The sequence below is a fragment of the Homalodisca vitripennis genome, chromosome 1 (assembly GCF_021130785.1).
Source record: "Homalodisca vitripennis isolate AUS2020 chromosome 1, UT_GWSS_2.1, whole genome shotgun sequence".
Classification (NCBI taxonomy): domain Eukaryota; kingdom Metazoa; phylum Arthropoda; class Insecta; order Hemiptera; family Cicadellidae; genus Homalodisca; species Homalodisca vitripennis.
This window is the reverse complement of record NC_060207.1, coordinates 177,470,953-177,489,254: the sequence shown is the minus strand read 5'-3', so window position 1 is coordinate 177,489,254 and position 18,302 is coordinate 177,470,953. Positions and strand designations below refer to the sequence as shown.

The 18,302-nt window shown below is 32.9% G+C and overlaps 1 protein-coding gene across 2 annotated transcripts in view; it reads left to right on the top strand.

Moving 5' to 3' along the window:
- Nucleotides 1–5,705: 5,705 nt before the first annotated feature.
- LOC124352766 (erythroid differentiation-related factor 1) overlaps nt 5,706–18,302 on the top strand; it is a 61,653-nt gene continuing 49,056 nt past the window's right edge. The window contains exons 1-3 of one of the 2 annotated variants that reach the window (XM_046802430.1): nt 5,706–5,952; nt 14,445–14,680; nt 17,425–17,530. In XM_046802430.1, the coding sequence (XP_046658386.1) occupies nt 5,929–5,952; nt 14,445–14,680; nt 17,425–17,530 (366 nt within the window). In that variant the 5' untranslated portion in view covers nt 5,706–5,928. Of the gene's footprint in view, nt 5,953–14,441; nt 14,681–17,424; nt 17,531–18,302 lie in introns of both variants that reach the window. The other variant, XM_046802429.1, reaches the window with a different exon arrangement.

Below are 18,302 nucleotides of genomic sequence, written 5' to 3'. Positions count from 1 at the left end.
TCAAAGGGATCAACCAGGCCTGCCCGCGCCTTAATTGCCCAAGACATAATATTTACATCATAACAATCTTTCAGGAATGTCTTATCTTCAAGGTCAAGTTTTATTGTTAAATAATGTGGATGATAGACAGACGTACAAGCACGGCCTGTACGTTCCACTCGCCAATCGTTAATAAATAAAGAAAATAATAAGGGAATCATTGCACAGCCCTGCCTTAAACCCATTTCAGTTTTTTCTCAATTACCCCATAGTCTTATTCCATAAAGTAAATGAGTATTAAAAAGGCCAAAATATGTCATTAACAAGGTTCATCTAGACTTACAATAGGTTTTAACTTACGCAACAGGTAGTTTATCCTTGCTAATGTCTTACAAATATTATTTACATGTACATCCCACTTTAATGTGGTGTCAATATGTATACTACCTAAAAGTTTGACATGTTTGGCAAATTCGCTATCAATAGACAGATTTTTATTTAAAGAAAAAATATATTTTCTATTTTGCTTTCATTAATAACTAAACTATTACCGGTAGCTAAAAACTAAGTTTTTGACAGTTCAATTGCATTAGATAATTTACCTTTAACGTTATCTGCATTGTTACCCTAACAGAGTAACGTTGTGTCATCAGCGTACATTACAGAATAGGTACAGTAGGTACATTAAAACTAAAATCATTCACAAAGACTACAAAAAGAAAGGTCCAAATACTGAGCCCTGAGGTACACCAGCAGAGACATTTAGAAATTCAGATTTACATTTATTTACTAGTACCATCTGTTTTCTATTGGAGAGGTAGCTTTGGATTAGTTGCAGTTCTAAGCCTGTAACTCCATACAATTTTAACTTATCAAATAAAATAGTATGATTGACTAGATCAAAGGCTTTACTTAAATCTAATAAACTAGATCCAACAGTTTTTTTTTTATTTTCGAACTCACTTAAAATATACTTAACAACAGTTTCCAGAACAAGAGAGGTGGAATGCTTAGGCCTAAAACCATGAATGAATTGAATGTGTTAGGGTTTATATATCAAAGTTCGATTGTACCATTTAAAAAGAAATAAATCGTAATACCATTTTACAAGTTTTAGTTTAGCCTTTTCAATGATAAGACTAGGCCTCCTGATATATATTTTTAAATAAATTTAATTAACAAATAATAAAAAAATTATGGTTGCCTGTAAAGTCGGTTTTACGGGCGAAGATTTTACGTGACAACGTCTTTTTCTCGGTAGAATATTTATTGATATGAATATTATTAAATTGCACAATAGGAACAAGGAATTGAATAAAAATAAGAATTGCACAAATTTTAACTATAGAAATATATTTTTTTTTACTAAAACATTGTACATAATTTGAAATTAATTAAAATTTGTTATTGTAAATGGTAAAGTTGAATAAAACATTTAATAAAATTGGAATTTGAAATTCTTGCTAAACACAGTTAAATTCTAACTCCGCGCGTGGTGATTGGTCGGTTTAGTTCGTTTGTTTGGTCGCACTGTTATGACAGGTTAGAGGTTATAATTTGTTATTTTAAAATGTTTGACTAGCAATACGCGCTGTTTCTTCTCAATCGACTGAATTACGATTGATTGCAGAGTGATTTAAACTAATAATTTACTTAACACTATTAACATTTGTCAATAGTATGACATAACCTATAAACTCAGTTTCTCAACTTTTGTGTCAATCTAACAATTAATCAATCAATCATAGTTTACGATAATGAAATATCAGTGTACAATTATTTACCTTTATTGTTGTAGTTGTTGTAAATGACGAATCTAAGCACTCCACATTTTCACGAATAAACATAGTTATCTGCTTTATCCCGTGCGGCGGACCCACAGTTATCTGCTTTATCCCGTGCGGATCCCGTGCGGCAAACCTACTGGACGGGCATCGTAACGTTACCGGGCGTTACACTTTTTCATGAGTGACTCCGAGCCGCAACCTAATTTAAGACGTTGTCACGTCAAAAAGGGAGAAAAGACATACAACAATATTTTAGAATATAAGTAGAATTGTTAATGCACAAGTAAATTAAAAATGTAATCTCAAGAAACGGTCCGTGAAGGTAAGGTAATGGTACGGAAAGACACCTTATTCTCTGGGAGTCTACTACGATAACTGATTACAACAGGTTAAGAGAGTTGACAATTAATTTTTCAATCCTTATAATTAAATAGTTGGAGGCCTATTAAGGGCGTCGGCTATGAGGTACCTAATTTAGGTTTGGAAAGGAGGCCGGTATATAAGGCTCTTGTTTAGCTCACAATGTTTGCAGCTGTAGTCTTTGTTATATTATTTTGTTGTGTTTCATATTTGTACTGTCCAAAAACCGTTATGCGTGGGATTTTGCCTAAGTAGAATTTTATATTCGAATTACGATTTTCGTAAGAGAAGTTGTCAATGAATTATGTTTTACTAGGGACAGGAAAAATTTTTAAACTATTTTTATTTCAATTGAATAACAGATGTTTCAAGCTAAATTATTAAAGCTTGCAAGATATTACCAGTTCAAAAACAAGATTTTGTTTAGATAAAGTTTTAAAATTAAACATTATTGAAAGGTTGTTTGCAATAGAAGTTTAATATTCAATAATAAGAAAAAAATAGGTATTATATCAAGATTTCGAGGTTTGTGCAGAAAATCATTTTGAAAGGAATAGTATAATTACAGTTGAATCTGTATCTGAACTGTGAATCTATGCCAATTGAATAAGGAAGTTGAACACTGTCACAACGAAGTTTTTAATAACATTTTATTTGGTTAGTGTCATAAGAGAGAATGAGTTGATTTCTTCTGAATTAAATAATTTAGAAAGGTGTTATTTTATTTTAATTTAGTTCGATTTTTAATTTTGAGTCTAGAAGGGTGCATAAACTCCAAGCTCGTTTTTACAGGTACACAAGATCGATTCGGTACAATCACAGAACCTTTCATCTAACAATATTTTAATCCCTTAACGAAATGTTACTAAAATTAAAACCACTTATAATCACGATAAAATACTTTAAATTATAAACCTACATTTAATTTTATAAATAAAGTATTTATATACGACTAAATCAAGTACGTAAAATAATTTAATGCGCCGAGCAGATGGACATCCGGGTATAAAGCCATACAGGCTGGCACTGCAATATCATAGGCATAAAAATACAAAGTTCAAATGAGTAAAATGTAATTTTAAAATCACGAAATTTTCATGCTTTGATAATCTACAAGTTTTTGCAGAAATTAAAATATGTTGATAAATAAATGTTAATAAATTATTATGTAACTACCGATATACTGGAATTTAATCTTTCTGATACAATTAGGTCCTACCAACGTCTAAAGTTTGCTACCTAAGTAATGAATTACATATATACATTTCGGTAAATATCATTAGACGCATGGGGAAATAAATAATTTAATGGAAACTTGTGTATGATAATTCAATTTGTCACATTTTAAAATCGTATTGCAAGTATTAGGAGTGCATTTTAGTAGGAACCTATAACTAACTTAGAGTTTTGATAATTGCTCTTTCGCGGTTGAATTGTAGTCGCCAGTTTACACGTATAATAAAAAAAACTGGACGCAGATCTATATTAATGTAATAGTACGTTATATTTAATTTTAAACATAATATAATTAATCGATTGGATTTATTATCGCCTTTACTACATAATGTGATCAATGTACTTCGTTTGTTGCAATAAATGTATAAACATTAATATTACAAACTCCATACCTAATCTCAGTTTTTAATTTATTATAAAAGGCCACCATTTTAAATATATTGTTGTACTTAGTTTGAAATAAAACTGAATAAGTTCATCAACACGATAACCATAAAAATCCGGTATTTTAGTTGTGATACCGTAGAAGTACCGTGGATCCAAATGTCACAGCGATTGCCGATTGATATAAGAAAAATAGGTACATCAGAAAGCTATTTGATATGGAAATAAATTAAGACCGGCCTCAAACAGGTCGAATTGTTTCGACTCAAAAAACAAATTGCTTCAAAACAAAACATTTTAACTAGTTATGCCATTTGCACAAAGGTCGAAACATAAAGTGTTTCGATAAACAGTCTCAGTTGCACAAGAGGCAACGGACTGAAGAGTGAATTTATGTGTGTGTATGTTTTACAATGAACGAGGATAAAAAGACATTGGCGTTCTGTAGTGGGAATTATAAAACTTTTGTCAAACCTACAACTGGAAAGAAAATATTTGGTTCATCCTATACAACAGAAGAGAAATATTGTACACTAACCATTTGCTGTCAACAATCTGGTGACATCATCACCTCCATGTCGTAAACCTTCATGTACGGGATTCATCAAATCCGAATCAAAATCTGTTAAGATTATTTCCTGTTTTCATAAAATATTTGAGACAAAACTATTGATATTTAGATTTTTCCGGTCCTACAACGAGATTCCCGGCCAATTCAGTGTTTTCCTCAGGGTGTTAAATTTCCAATTTTCCCGATCAGTTTATCACCCTTTCTCAATGTTACGGGATTATGGAGACCTGTCATTCTCTCAACCCCCTCTTAATCTACCATCGAATTCATACAGAATATTAGGTGCTAAAAGATGACTGTTTAGACGGGCATTTTAAGAGATCACATCGTCGTACTCTTTGTAATTCACGCAAATTCAACGGGTTTAATATATGGAGCACTGATAGACGACGCCATAATTCCGTGCATTTGGGATTAATGGTTGTGAAGAAACCTAAAACTACACTTTCCAGCAGGATGGTGCGCCCCACATTTTGTTACCAACTCAAGAGCTCTCATAGTAGAAAATGAGTTTCCAGGATAATGGGCTGGCTGCTGTAGGCGCCTTGAATGGGCAGCGTAATCACCCGTTATGTTACCTTGTGATTTTTCCTGTTGCACCATATAAAAAGAAAAGACTCGTCTCTGTTTTGGACGATATGCAGCTTCGTATCACCAAAGCGAGCAGGAAGATTACTTCTGAAATCAAAGAAATGTTGAAAAATTAGTGAGCAGAGTATGTGAAGAAGCTATACATACTACTGCCAGGTTAAAAATGGAGGACGTTTAGAGCAAAATCCCAAGAGAATTTTCAGTAAGAAATTTAAATTACTGCAATCTTAATGGTTTATAACTTCAGCGCAATTCACTGTTTTTATTCCATAAGTTTGATTTAATTATCATCCAGTCATCTTAAAAAAACTCATCCTGGTTCATTTAATTGCAGAATGTTCATTTTTTATATATGTGATATATACTTGAATAGGTGTAAGAGGGAACACTTAAAAACTTGGAGTTGTTATTAAAAATGTGCTGCACTCTTTTTTTAACAGTGCTCTTTATACAGGAAAGTTTGCACCCATTGTTTGGGTAAATTTTTAAATTGATTTATAAACTAAGACAAATATTGGTACATTTAGCTTTAATTCTGAATATCTTAAAAAGCAATAAACGTTAAGACATGGTTTGCACCGAAATCCTCCATTTTATACCTTTTATATAAATGGATTATAAAAGGGGGTTACAATTTAAAAAGTTTGAGTGGAAAGACCCTCTCCTTGGAACAATTAATTATCAAAGATTTGAAATACTCTAAAAAATAGTTTTTATAAACATACCTGTTATACTCATTTATTTTTTTTCTATCGGATGTTGTTGTGAATGAATAAGAAGAATGAATGAATGGAATTGTAAACAAGGAATGTTCCGAGTGGTGCAGGTGCTATGTCGGTGTGTTTAAAATTAGCAACAATAGCTCAGTTTAACGTTAGGATTAGAATTTTGGCTCAATTATTTATGATGTGATTTGTTGTCAGATTAGTATGTCATTGTTCGTAGCTTGTATTAATCTCTTAATAAATATTAGAATGACATGAAATTATAGGTTATTGTAGGTAATGTAAATGCTTTGCGATGGCTCCAACAAATGAACAACAGGTAAGGTACCTACTATTTCTAACCTATTGGTGATACAGAGAAGCAAACCTTAATTTATTGTATTTGAACCCTAAAAGGTTCTATAAGATATTCTAAAATGGCCACTATTTTGTTAATAATTTACAGTCTCATGTTCTATAGTAAAGATGAATGTAAAACCTTACAAACATGAATTGTTAGCCTATGCACAATTTGCTCATGTACAGAACAAAAGGGGCAGAGTGAAGTGGACTGGTTTTTATATTGCTTCTTATTATTATTATCATCATCATCATCATCATCATCATCATCATCATCATCATCATCGATATTTTGTATATTGAATAATAGAACTATCAGTCAATATCAACATGTCTAAAATTCTAAATAAAAGTCATACGTTTGAAATTAAAAGTGTTAATTTAATATATAAAATGTCTCCACATCATCAATCATAAAGGAACCATAACCATCAAACAAACAGTTAAGATAGGTAGGCCTAATTATAGGAATAATCTCATTTAACACATTCATGACGTCATTGTTTTTCCCGACTTTTTTATTTGCCGTTGAATTTTTCAATAATAAAGGCAAAAAAACCTATATCTGTTATCTGTTTTTTTACATCTAATGTCTAAGTATAATGAGAATGGTTTGTAGGCTACGCAGTTTTGCACAAAAACAATTATTTCATTATGTTTCTTCAATTTTCCTCTTGTGTACCCCAAGAGGTATGTAAAAATCAACTTACCTTAAAAAATTATGCAATCATGCGCCAGATGGGGTACACGATAGTTTGAGATATGTATTTAAGCGCAGAACAAATTTTACAAAACACCATGACAGACAAACAATAAAAACGCCATAACTTTAAAAACCAAAATAGTAATTACGTTTTAGTTAACTCAATGAGTATAGTTTAGAGATCTTCACAAAATGTGGAAATTAAATAGAATTGCTGAATGGTTTTAATTTTTGTAGGGAACTGTGTTTTGTTTGGTTAGATGTCAGATTATAAAATGAAGAGCTTTAAAGTGGGGAAAGGGGTAGTAGTTAGAAATATTCAAGGCAATGATCTGAAAGAAAATAATAAAACTTCTGGTAGATTGTATGTGAGTGATTGGCATGATAGAAATTAATACAAATACAGACAGTTCTGAAAGAGAAAGGCAGATAGTTTGCATTTGCCAGTTTATCCAGAAATAAACTGAAAACTGATGATTCCATTAATAATTAATTAGTGTATTAAACCAGAAACCACAGTAGTAATCAATTTATGGAAAGCTTCTTTAAGTCGGATGTACTAATGTCATAATGTCAACAACAAATTTTATAATTGACTTCATTTGTAATCTCTAAGATTATAAATAAAGATTATTCTGATTCTGATTCAATCCTGATTCTGATTCGTGGACATGATCGTTTTACTGGCGATCACTGTAAAAAATTTGTTGACCCACACTACCTTTGCAATATTTCAAACAATCGTATATCATTGGGAGCTCTAAAAGGTCATTCAAAGAACTGCATTCAAGATTGATAGCATTGTTGATCAAGTTGTGGAATACATTAAAGTGGAAAATTCTTAGAAAGTGAATAGGAAATCAACAGAAAACAGTGTGCAGAAAGTTAAAAAAAAAATTCCTTGAGAAATGAACCGTAAATGGTCCATGTCAGACTTTGATGTAGAGTAATTTACAGAGCTGATTTTTCATGAATGTTTGTCTGTTCTTTATTATTTTCCTTGAAGGTGTACTTAACCCTCCATCAGGAGTTTAAAAATTAGAAACACCATCAGGCGCTCACGGAGGTTTCCTCCAGGTTAGCGAATAATGGATATCATAGTCGTTTAAACTGTTTTTATTTGTTTTTCATACTGATTTAATTACAATATAATTATATTCATTTTTAGAAATTAAATAAAAATTACTCTCTTATGTAATGAATTTTCCAAATAAGAAATTCAAAATCTTAAAAAATGTTACTGTATCTGTTGACATATTATACAATTGTAATGTCAATTATTACTCTAAAATCAAAATTTATTCTTTAATAAACATTTTTTTAAACACTACACAAAGTTTCAAAACATTTTCCTTCTGGTTCTTATAACGACAATGTTCACTCCATAAACAGTACTGAAATGTTCCCTAGCACACGGGTACTGTACTGACAAGTCCTCTCGTCTTCATTCTCCATTTCACAAAATTCAAATAAAATATATTGTAAAACTTAAAAAGAGACCATCTCGGGTCACACATTTAGGCGCACACGGATTATTACTCCATAAAAACTAAACACTATAATGCGCTCACGGAGATTTCGTCCAAGCACTACAAACACAACATCGGGCGCTCACGGAGGAATCGTCCAGTCTCGCACGGAAGTAGACCTCATACTGACAGATTTTGACAAAGATAAGCGGGAGGCTATTGTTTCGCTTCCCCGAAAGATGCTCGTGAAGTACACTGCGGGAAACGACTGCCAACATCAGAAAAGTATTACTATTTTTAATAATAAAAAATCAGAAAATCAGAAATCAGGGATTCTTTATTGATAATCTTTAAGATTACAAGTAGCGTGAATGAAAATAAGATGTACATAGTTGTTAGTTAAGTCTTATTATAAAAAGTATTAGTGGTCTTGATTGAGTTGCCTCCAAGAGTAGAGTTCCTCTATTGTGTAGATGGTTCTCTGCAGTAGCCAGTTCTTCATTTCTGTCTTCATTTTCTTGAGATTATCTTTATTTCTTCTGGCAGAGCATTAAAGAGTTTCTTTCCCAGCGTAGGTAGTTTTTTTCTCAAATAAGGCTGTTCTGTGAAGAGGTAGTGGGAAGTCTTGACCATGTCTTGTATTATGCTCATGGAGATCACCATTTCGAGGAAGGTCTCTTGTTTGGCAATACAATATTGTTTCTATTATGTAAAGGGATGTTACCGTAAGTATTTTCAATTCTTTAAATGTAGCTTCTACAACTTTCTCTAGGTCCCTAGGTTGCCCATTAAACGTATTGATTTTTTTTGGATTTTGAGGACTTTTGAAAGGTTGAGTTTTGTTGTGCTTCCCCATGCTGCTATTCCATACCTAAGATGACTTTCAAAATAGCGCATAGTATGCTATTTTAGTAGATTCAAGGTTGCTAGTTGCATGGGTTTCGTCGTAAGGCATATAGAGATGAATTTAGCTTTAGGCATAAATTGTCATGTGATTTACCCAAGTTAAATTATTATTTATTGTTATTCCTTAATAATTCATGTCTTCTGCTTCTTGGAGGTCAGGGAGTTCGGACACATAGTTTTTTATTAGTTCCTATAGTGATTTGCTTAGTCTTGGAGCTGTTTAATACTAGATCATTGTATCTGCAATATTGTTAGGGCCATATTAAATGAGATGTAGGTGTTTATTTCCAGCTGTTCAACATCCTTTTGGGCAGATAGCAGAAGAGTATCGTCTGCATACACAATAGAATTTGTGTCGTTTTCCCAAGAAAGTTGGCAAGTCATTTGTGAATCAAATATATAGGATTGGCCCTAGGACAGAGCCTTGGGGGACATCTTGAGTCAATGGTAGCCTTCCAGACCTGATAGTGCAGGTGTCTCCATTTCTTCTCTGTTTGACCTCCACAACTTGGTATCTCTCACTCAAGTAACTCTCAAACCATTTCAGAGCTGACTGTTGAATGGCAAGAGATTGTAGTTTGGCTAGGATTAGGTTATGGCCAAGACAGTCAAAGGCTTTACTCAGGTCTAGAAAGATACTGGTGATGGTGTTGGCTTATTCTAGGTTGTCTATAATAAATTCAACAATAATGTAGATCTTCCTTTTATGAAACCATGCTGTTTATTTGACAGGAGATTATTGGTTTGCATGTGAGTGAGGAGTCTAGATAGGGTTATTTTTTTCTATTACTTTAGATACAGTTGGTAGTAGTGAGATGGGACGGTAGTTTGTGGCTTCGTCTTTATTTCCTTGTTTATATATTAGGATATACTTTGGCCAGTTTTTTAGTTTTTCGGGAATCTGCCTTGCATAAAGGATAGGTTAGTGATGTGGTGTATTGGTCTTAAGAGTTCAGTCTCACAAAATTTTATGATTTTGGAAGACATTTCGTCCAACCCAGAGGAGGTTTTATTTGCTAGTGAGTAGATTGTTTGTTTAAAATCTCCTTTACTGTGGTAGGGGTTATCTCTGTCATTATGGTTTCTATGTTGTACAGTGGATTATATACTATGTTGTCATTGATATTTGTTGTTGTTTTAGGGTGTTGTCAGCAATATTAATAAGAAGGTGTTAAGGTGGTTAGCGATTTTATTTGGGTCTGTTTTCTTGTACTTTATCAATTTTTAAATGAGTCAGGCCTGTGTGTTGTTTGGTTTTTAGCTGCTCTTTCTCTATTTATAATTTCCCAGATTGCTTTGGTTTTATTGTTAGCTTGATTTGGTTTAGTCTGCATTGGCCTCCTTCCTAAGCTCTCTGAGTTTTAGATCATAAGCTTTCTTCTTCCCGTTTTGCTTCAGTCTTGTCTTATATTCTTCCTGTGAGATTGAACATGTCCTGCGCTTTAATAAACCTCTTTCCGTAAGCTCAAGGCTTCTTCGTTGTGTTTATGTATTCCTTTTAGATTGATGATGTTTCTTGGTTTTGAATGGACCAGATACATCTAAGGCCCTAGTAAAGGTGATAAGGAAATTGTCATAAGCGTCATCAGTGTTTGTTTGATTGTGTCACATTTTCCCAAGTTTCCGTGGCTAAAGGGTGTTTTAGGTTGTTTAGATTCCTTGAGCTTGTATCCCTATACGTCGAAAGATGTTGAGTTTGTCAAGTATTTTAGGAAGATCAGCTGTGCAGTATTGATCGGTATGATCTGAGAGACCAGTGTTACAGACTTTTATATTTAGTTTAACTGGAGGGAGGTTAGTGCAGATAATGTCAATAGAGGAGTTAGAGGTGGCTGTGATTCTCGTTGGTGGCAGGGCAAGTCTCCGAAGGTCATGTGAGGCCAACAGTCCATTTAGTGAAGCTCGTTCTCTGTTATTGGTAAGGTTATCAATGTTGATATCTCCTGTGACAATGATGTAGGAGTTGTTTGTATGTACTTCTGTTATAGTGTCATCTAAAACTTGGAGTGTTGTTTCAATATTGGCGTTTGGTGGTCTATAATAGCCCAGTATATGTAAGTCTATTTTATTGCTTATTTTTATGGTTATTCCAGTTACCTCACATACCATTTCTACACTGTATTTTTCCAGGTTAAGAGAGGTAGTTTTGTTGGCTAGCTTATTGTGTTTATATATAGCAACACCCCCTTTGATATATTCTGTTCTACCATATGCACACACACTACTATAATTACTGAGCCTTAAGTGGCTGATGGTTTGTTACTTTAGTCCGTGCTCAGTTAGGATCACTATGTCGGTTGGTTTTGTATGCAATAAGTGTTCTAGTCTTTCGATTTTATTGCTTACTCTGTCTATGTTCTGATGGAAGATTATAAGTCTGTGTTGTTTTTTTATTTGATAAGTTGTGTTCCAGAAAGTCCTTGTTTTGAATTTCTTTTCTTTTCTCTGTCGTTGGTCTAAAAAATTACTTGTGTTGGTGTTAGCTGTTGTTTCTGTGGCAGATGTCTCTCCATCAGTAGATTTGTCTGCGGCATGTGCTATGTTGGCATTAAGTGTCATTTCATCCCAAGATATTTGCAAATTTGATGTTTGAGTTTCCTGGTTGTTGCTCAGAGTGTAGTGTTTAGAAATATCCAAAATCGAACATGAGTTGCCTCTTTCAATTAGTTGCCTCTTTCAATTAGTTGTCCCTCATAGTATTTTTTGTTTATTATTTTGTAGTGTTCTATGTGTTTGTTGAAAAACTCTTCTATGCATTCACTGGGATCTCGAAGTTTCGCAGAGATTGGTGGAGATGTGACAACTGCCGTTGTAGATGAAATTCCAGTAGTGATTTGGATTTTATGGACCGTCTCCATGGAGTGATTGTATGACCCTTTAGTTTCTTTCTCTTTCTTGTCGTTATGATGTGCGATTTCTTTAGCTTTTGCCACTTGCAGAGATACACTGAAATTATTTTTTCCTCGGCTTGCATTCTTTTTTGTGACTTGGGGGAATTGCAGTAACTATAACTCAGCCTTTTTGTAGTAGCGAGGGTCAATGTCACTGGGTTACTTTTTATATCATTCACTTGTTCTTGATAAGAGTTGAAAAGGTGTTCTAAATGGTCTTGGCGGACCTTCATTTTTGTCAGCTCAAGAAGGAGGGTTGTAGTCATGAGTAATAGGGTGCTGGACTCTGAGGTATCGGTTTGTGTTCCTGAGTGTTTTACAGTTGTTAAGGCTTGTTTTGGATAAACTTGACCAATATAATTAGTTTTCTGTTTTTTAAGTTCATCTTGAAGATTTTAATTTCTTTTTCATAATTTAAAATAATTTGTTCCTTCTCCCGGTCCTGCTCCTCAAAAGTTTTGACTAATTCTATTTGAAATTGTTTCTCTTTGGTGAGCTGATGTTCAATTTGATTTAGAGTTTCAGTTAAGGCCAAATTTCTATTGATTAGTACGTCTTTTTCATTTTCCAAATCTTCAATTTTCATTTCATATTTAATTTAACTGTATTTTTTTAGGTCTGTGATCTGTTGTGATAGTTGGACATTTTTGAGTTATAAATTATTTAGGTCTTGTTTTAGTTTTCCATTTTCGGCCACCAAGGCATTTCCTACCTCAGCAGCTAAGGTAAGTGAAGTTTCAAGGTCATCGTCTTCTAAGTTTTTAATTTTTCCTTGAACTTCATCAATTGTTACTTGCGACAAGGAAGTGAATTCATTATTAATGACTGGTTTGTTTGAGGTGTGGTCAGTTTTATGGTCAAGGATGTGGGAAGTGCTTGGTAGTTGCTTATCTGCGAGGAAGTAAGATTGATGAGTGCCTGCTTCATTGGCCGTAATGTCAAAATTTGAGGTGTCTTGATCTAATCTTTTACAGTTACTGCATTTCCACACATTAATTTCTGTAGTAGTCAATTTTTTAAGGGTTTTCTCAAATATATTCTGACATCCAGCGTGGTACCACATATTGCAGAGTCCAGAACATTTTATTCCTGAAAATTTAACTCCTACGGTACAAAAGCCACAAGGATACTTTGTTGGCATTTCAAATCTCAGTCAAGTTAAGACTAGGTTATAAGTAAGGATTTTCAGTTATTTTTGTTTACACCATCATAATAAATATAATTTGTATCTTTAATTTTGTCACTCAAGAGTAATGAGTTGAAATATCATTGTTAATTACATTGCTAAAGCAATTAGCAATTATATTACATTTAGTGTAAAGGTATTATGTTTTAGTAGGCGTCACTGATAAGTAGCAGCCGTTACTGATGCGTACTCTCAACACAACTGATATATCATTTAGTGTAAAGGTATTGCATTTTTAGTAGGTGGCACCGATAAGTAACAGCTGTCACTGATTCGTCCTCTTAAAACAACCGATGTATCACTTAGTGTAAAGGTGTTAAGTTTTTAGTAAGCATCACCGATAAGTAGCAGCCGTCACCAATGTGTATTCTCAATGCAACCGATTTATTGAAACAGTACAGCACAATTAAAATAATGTATACACGTTAAAATGATATTATATTATAATTAATTACTGCTTTTAAGTCTACATAATTCTTTTTTATAATATTTCTTCCATAATAACAAAACCTTTGAACAAACAAAGGAAAGATGAACTGATATGTCATTTGTTAATATAATGATTGCAGTAAAGATACAATAAGTTAAAGTTAGGTTATAAAAAGACCATAAAGGGTATCATTTGTCTAGGTCTACAAGAAACAAAAATTAAAGACATAACTAACACAATATTTCAAACAGAACACACAAAAAAAAATTAGAATGTTTACAAAGCTTTCTTAAATCTAAAATAAACCGCAAACGTTTGATTGGAAATGTCAAAGTGTTGAGAAGGATTGATTTAATATGAGTGTTGAGTTTAGCTCCAGTAGTTCATCTTCCTCTTATGAAGCCTCTTGAATCTAATGTTACATGCTTGATTACAGGCTTGACAAAGTAGCTCAGAACAAACTATTTACATTGTATCGACATCAGAGATACCTAGATTACAAAAAGTATAGTGAAATCCAGGTGAATTGGTATTCTCATTGCCTCATCAGGTGCACAATTGAGTGAACTATGATGTTACTGACACAATCTCTTAGTACACTGGAGCAACCGAGTTTTCTACACACAACGTAGCCATAGTGGAAAGGGATGATTTAATATGAATTTTGAGCTTAGCTCCAGTTCACCTTCTTCTTCTTCTTCCTTCGTTATCGACTTTTTGTCAATCTCTTCAGACGAACATGCTCCAGATTCCAGGAGTCAAGTCTGTAACAGCATCATATTCCAGATGCTACATTAAGGCACAGATTGAACATTGTTTGCATGTGTTTTATTTTTTTATGTATCTTAGCTGAATAATACAAATAATTAAATTTCATTTTTCAGCAGGCCGTTAAAGATGAAAACAGTAAGGAGAACAAAGAGAAAGGGAAGAATGCTAACAATGACATAGAACATGTTAAGTCAAGAGCTGTCGTCAAGTATTCTGCTGTCCAAGTGCCTTCAAATTTTGCACGTCTACAATGCAATACCGACCTCAATTTGCCGCCATCCAACTGGCTTACAAGTTCTGCGGAGTCTTATGGGCTTCAACATGTTCTCTCAAAATCCACAGGTTTTTCCAGGTAAATTTAAGATTCTCAAGGAAAATTGTAAATTGGATCTTGAATTCCACATCAATAGAGATGTTTATTTTAGTACAGTTGGCAATGTAAGATTCACCTCTTATTGTCATACAGATTTTAAATTTATCATTACTTTAGATTGTAAGTATTTTTGTTTATGGGTCAATCCATATTAAGTGGTTCAAAAGTGATTGCTTCAAGATTTTTTATTTTATTTCATATTTTTACCTCATTGAAAGTACAATTCATTTGGAAGTACAAAAATAAGATTATTTTAATTCAAATTCAGAAACCAAAAATGTTTCTTTACAACACAAGTCTTTCAAAACATTACTCAATTACTATTTTACAACAATACAAATTTATTATTCCTACAATACAATTTTTACTTACTTTAAATTTTCATATTACATTACTTTTCCATAAACTTTTAGTTTATAGACGTTATGTTTTACATTGTAGGCCTACCTACTTTATTTCCAAATGTGGATTTGAGCACTTTAATTTTATTCTTTTGTCATAAACTACTCTTATCTTAAAAGTTAATTTTTTAATTGTTTTAAGAAAACTTTTCATCCTGTACATTATTATCCAAAGCGTTCATTAATCTAACTGATTGTGTAAGGAATGATTTAGCATAAATATTAGTTTTGTGTACAGGAAACTGCAAGATATCATTTCTAAAACGGGTTTGTCTTAAACAAACATCTGCATAAAATTATAATTTACATGAATTATTTTAATCATAGATCATAAGATTTCTGTACTGACTAGAAATACTCAAAGGGTTTTTATTCAATGATTGTTTTGTATTTTTTACTGTCTTTAACTTTTATTTCTAATTTTTAATCTTGATTTAAATTAAAATTTTTTGACATGTGACTGATTTAATGTTTTATCTAATTGTTTATAAATCTATAACAGTTTTTCATGATAAATATTGTAACAAATATTAATAGGCAAAAATTGATTGTAAATTGTGTCTGTTAAATATTATAAATGGCTATGCAAATACATCTGTAATTTGCATAGTTGATTCATAAATGGATAAATAATCCTGCTCATAAATGGAATAAATCAACAAATTATATACTTTGTTCATTTGTTCATTGTCAAGTGAAGCGAACATGAATTTCAAATTATTTTAGAGCTTTAATAATGAATTTCATTGTTAATTTAATTACGAGGGCTGTCCAGAAAATAACACGTTTTGAAGCATGAAATTTATAAAGTGAAAGAAAAAACTCACTGTTACATTTGAAAGCTACATTCTTCTATTTTTCAACATAATACCCTTTCAAATTGAGATACTTCTTATAGATATGACAATAGTCTTTTGATTCTACCTTTGAAAAAATCTGCTACTTAAAATGTTAACCACTTGACAACACCAGTGAGAAGTTTGAATTGCGTTGGACTGAGATAGTGGTTATTTGGTGCTAGATCGGGGCTGTATGGAGGATCACTTGGTGCCAGATCTAGACTGTATGGAAGTTGTTACTTGGCACTAGATCTGGGCTGTATGGAGGTGATCACTTGGTGCTAGATCTGGGTTCTATGGAGGTGGTCACTTGGCACTAGATATAGACTGTATGTAGGATGAGTGAACATCTCCCATCTCCCAGCTGCCAGTACGATTGGCGTATGGGTACAGTGTTGTGGATATAGATTGACTTGAAGAATTAAAATTTTTCAGCTCAGTTATCCCCGACGCTTGTTTTGTATCACCCTCTGTAGTTTCTGCAGAGTTTTTCAAAACCTTTTTCTGCATTAATTGTCAAATCTTTTTCAGGGAAATCAAACAGAATTACAACTTTTTGTCCCAGAAAACAGTTGCCATGTTCTTTCTGGTTTTCAGAGTTTGAAGTATTTTTTTCTTGGTCTTTGGGAGAATGCGTGTGGTCCCATTCCTTAGATTACCTTTAAATCTCACAATTAACATGTTTCACTCATGTTTTATCTTCAGTTATGATACAATTGAGAAGTTCTTTACCTTTTTATAGTAGTCTTTTAGGACATTGTGGTATTCTATAAGGATTTTTGAAACTCACCTGGCACAAAATTTGTGGTAACCAAATTTTTTATAACAATTTCATGAACTAAACTTCAAATTTGGGGTAGTATTATAAAAGTTCTGTGATTGTGAAACTGCAATATTTTTATTAATAAGTCTTTATCAGGCTACCACTGAAATCTTCATCGCAAACATTGGTTCAGCCATTTTAAAAATCAATACATCACTCTGATTTCAATCACAATTCTATTCCCATCAAAGTTACAAAGTTGACGATGGATTTCAATCAGTTTGTATTTTTTTTCAACAAAAACCTTTGACTATTGACTGACTATTACTGAACATACTTCACAAGTGGTTGGATTTTCAATTGCAGTACACATTTTAACCAGTCACAATGAGAAAATTAGGAAAGATACAGATCACCACAGCTCGATATGTACTGAATGTCGGAATATTTTACCCCAAGATGGTGGTTCTAGCCCTATCCAGTGCTTAGCTAGTCTCAAGCATCTGTTACTTTCTGGATAACCCAATTAATTAAGAGGATACATAAGAAATAGAAAGACTTTGAAAGTTACCTTTCACCAACATATACTCTGTTCACAAGCTTCTTACGTAGATATATGTTACTAATTGATTATGGATTTACAAATTATTTCTATTAAAGTCCTGCCAATAAAATTATCAAACAGTCTGTTCATATACCTATATACATACATCTTTTTAGTTTCCGGATGGCGCATATGTTTCCGGACTGTATGGGCGAGGTCGATGTGGTATCTGATGCAGAGAACATCAAGAAACTTCTAAAAATACCATACAGTAGGGATGCGGTAAGTCATATTATTCATTCACTAATATTAAGGAAACTTAAGTGACAATTGGTACAATACTTGCTGGATAAATATAAGCCCTTGCCTAAAAACCACAAGTCCATTAAATTTTTATAGTAGTTATAGGATATTTTGCCTAAGTACAAAAAAGAGCATTTGCTTTGACACTTTGCTAGTTGAAACTGGTTGGACATTGGAGTTAGCTGTACAAATATAATTAAAATCATGGCATTAGGCAAGCTTATGTTGGCTTATTTTAGTTACACATTAATAATGGTCTCCTGGGATGTGGCTTTTTCTCACTTATAGAAAAAATCAACTGCAAAAAAAAAACATAATCCAATTCTAATAACACGTAGTTGATAGAGACAGAGAGGCCCTCCAGGTAATACCAAAAATATTACTTACCAAAACATGTACAGTTATTAATAATATTAGATCTAAATTTGTAGATAATAGCTGATGAAAAGATGAAAACCTAAATTAGTTACAAGAATCCTATCTAAAACCACAGTAGAGTCTTATTATCCGACCTTATGTTATCCGGCCTTCCGATCTTCCAGGGCAATATGTCATTTACGCAATATGTTGTGAGAGACAACCCCTTTTGTCACAACTGACTGTTCACAGCAGATTCCCATTCGAGACAGGCCCTTTCTTTTACAGGACTGTACACCTTATATTCGTGTGTCAGGCGACAGGTTGGTAACCTCACTTTCTCTTTGTTTTGGTGTGCTGCAGTCCTTAGTGTTTACATAGCTTATTCGCTAAG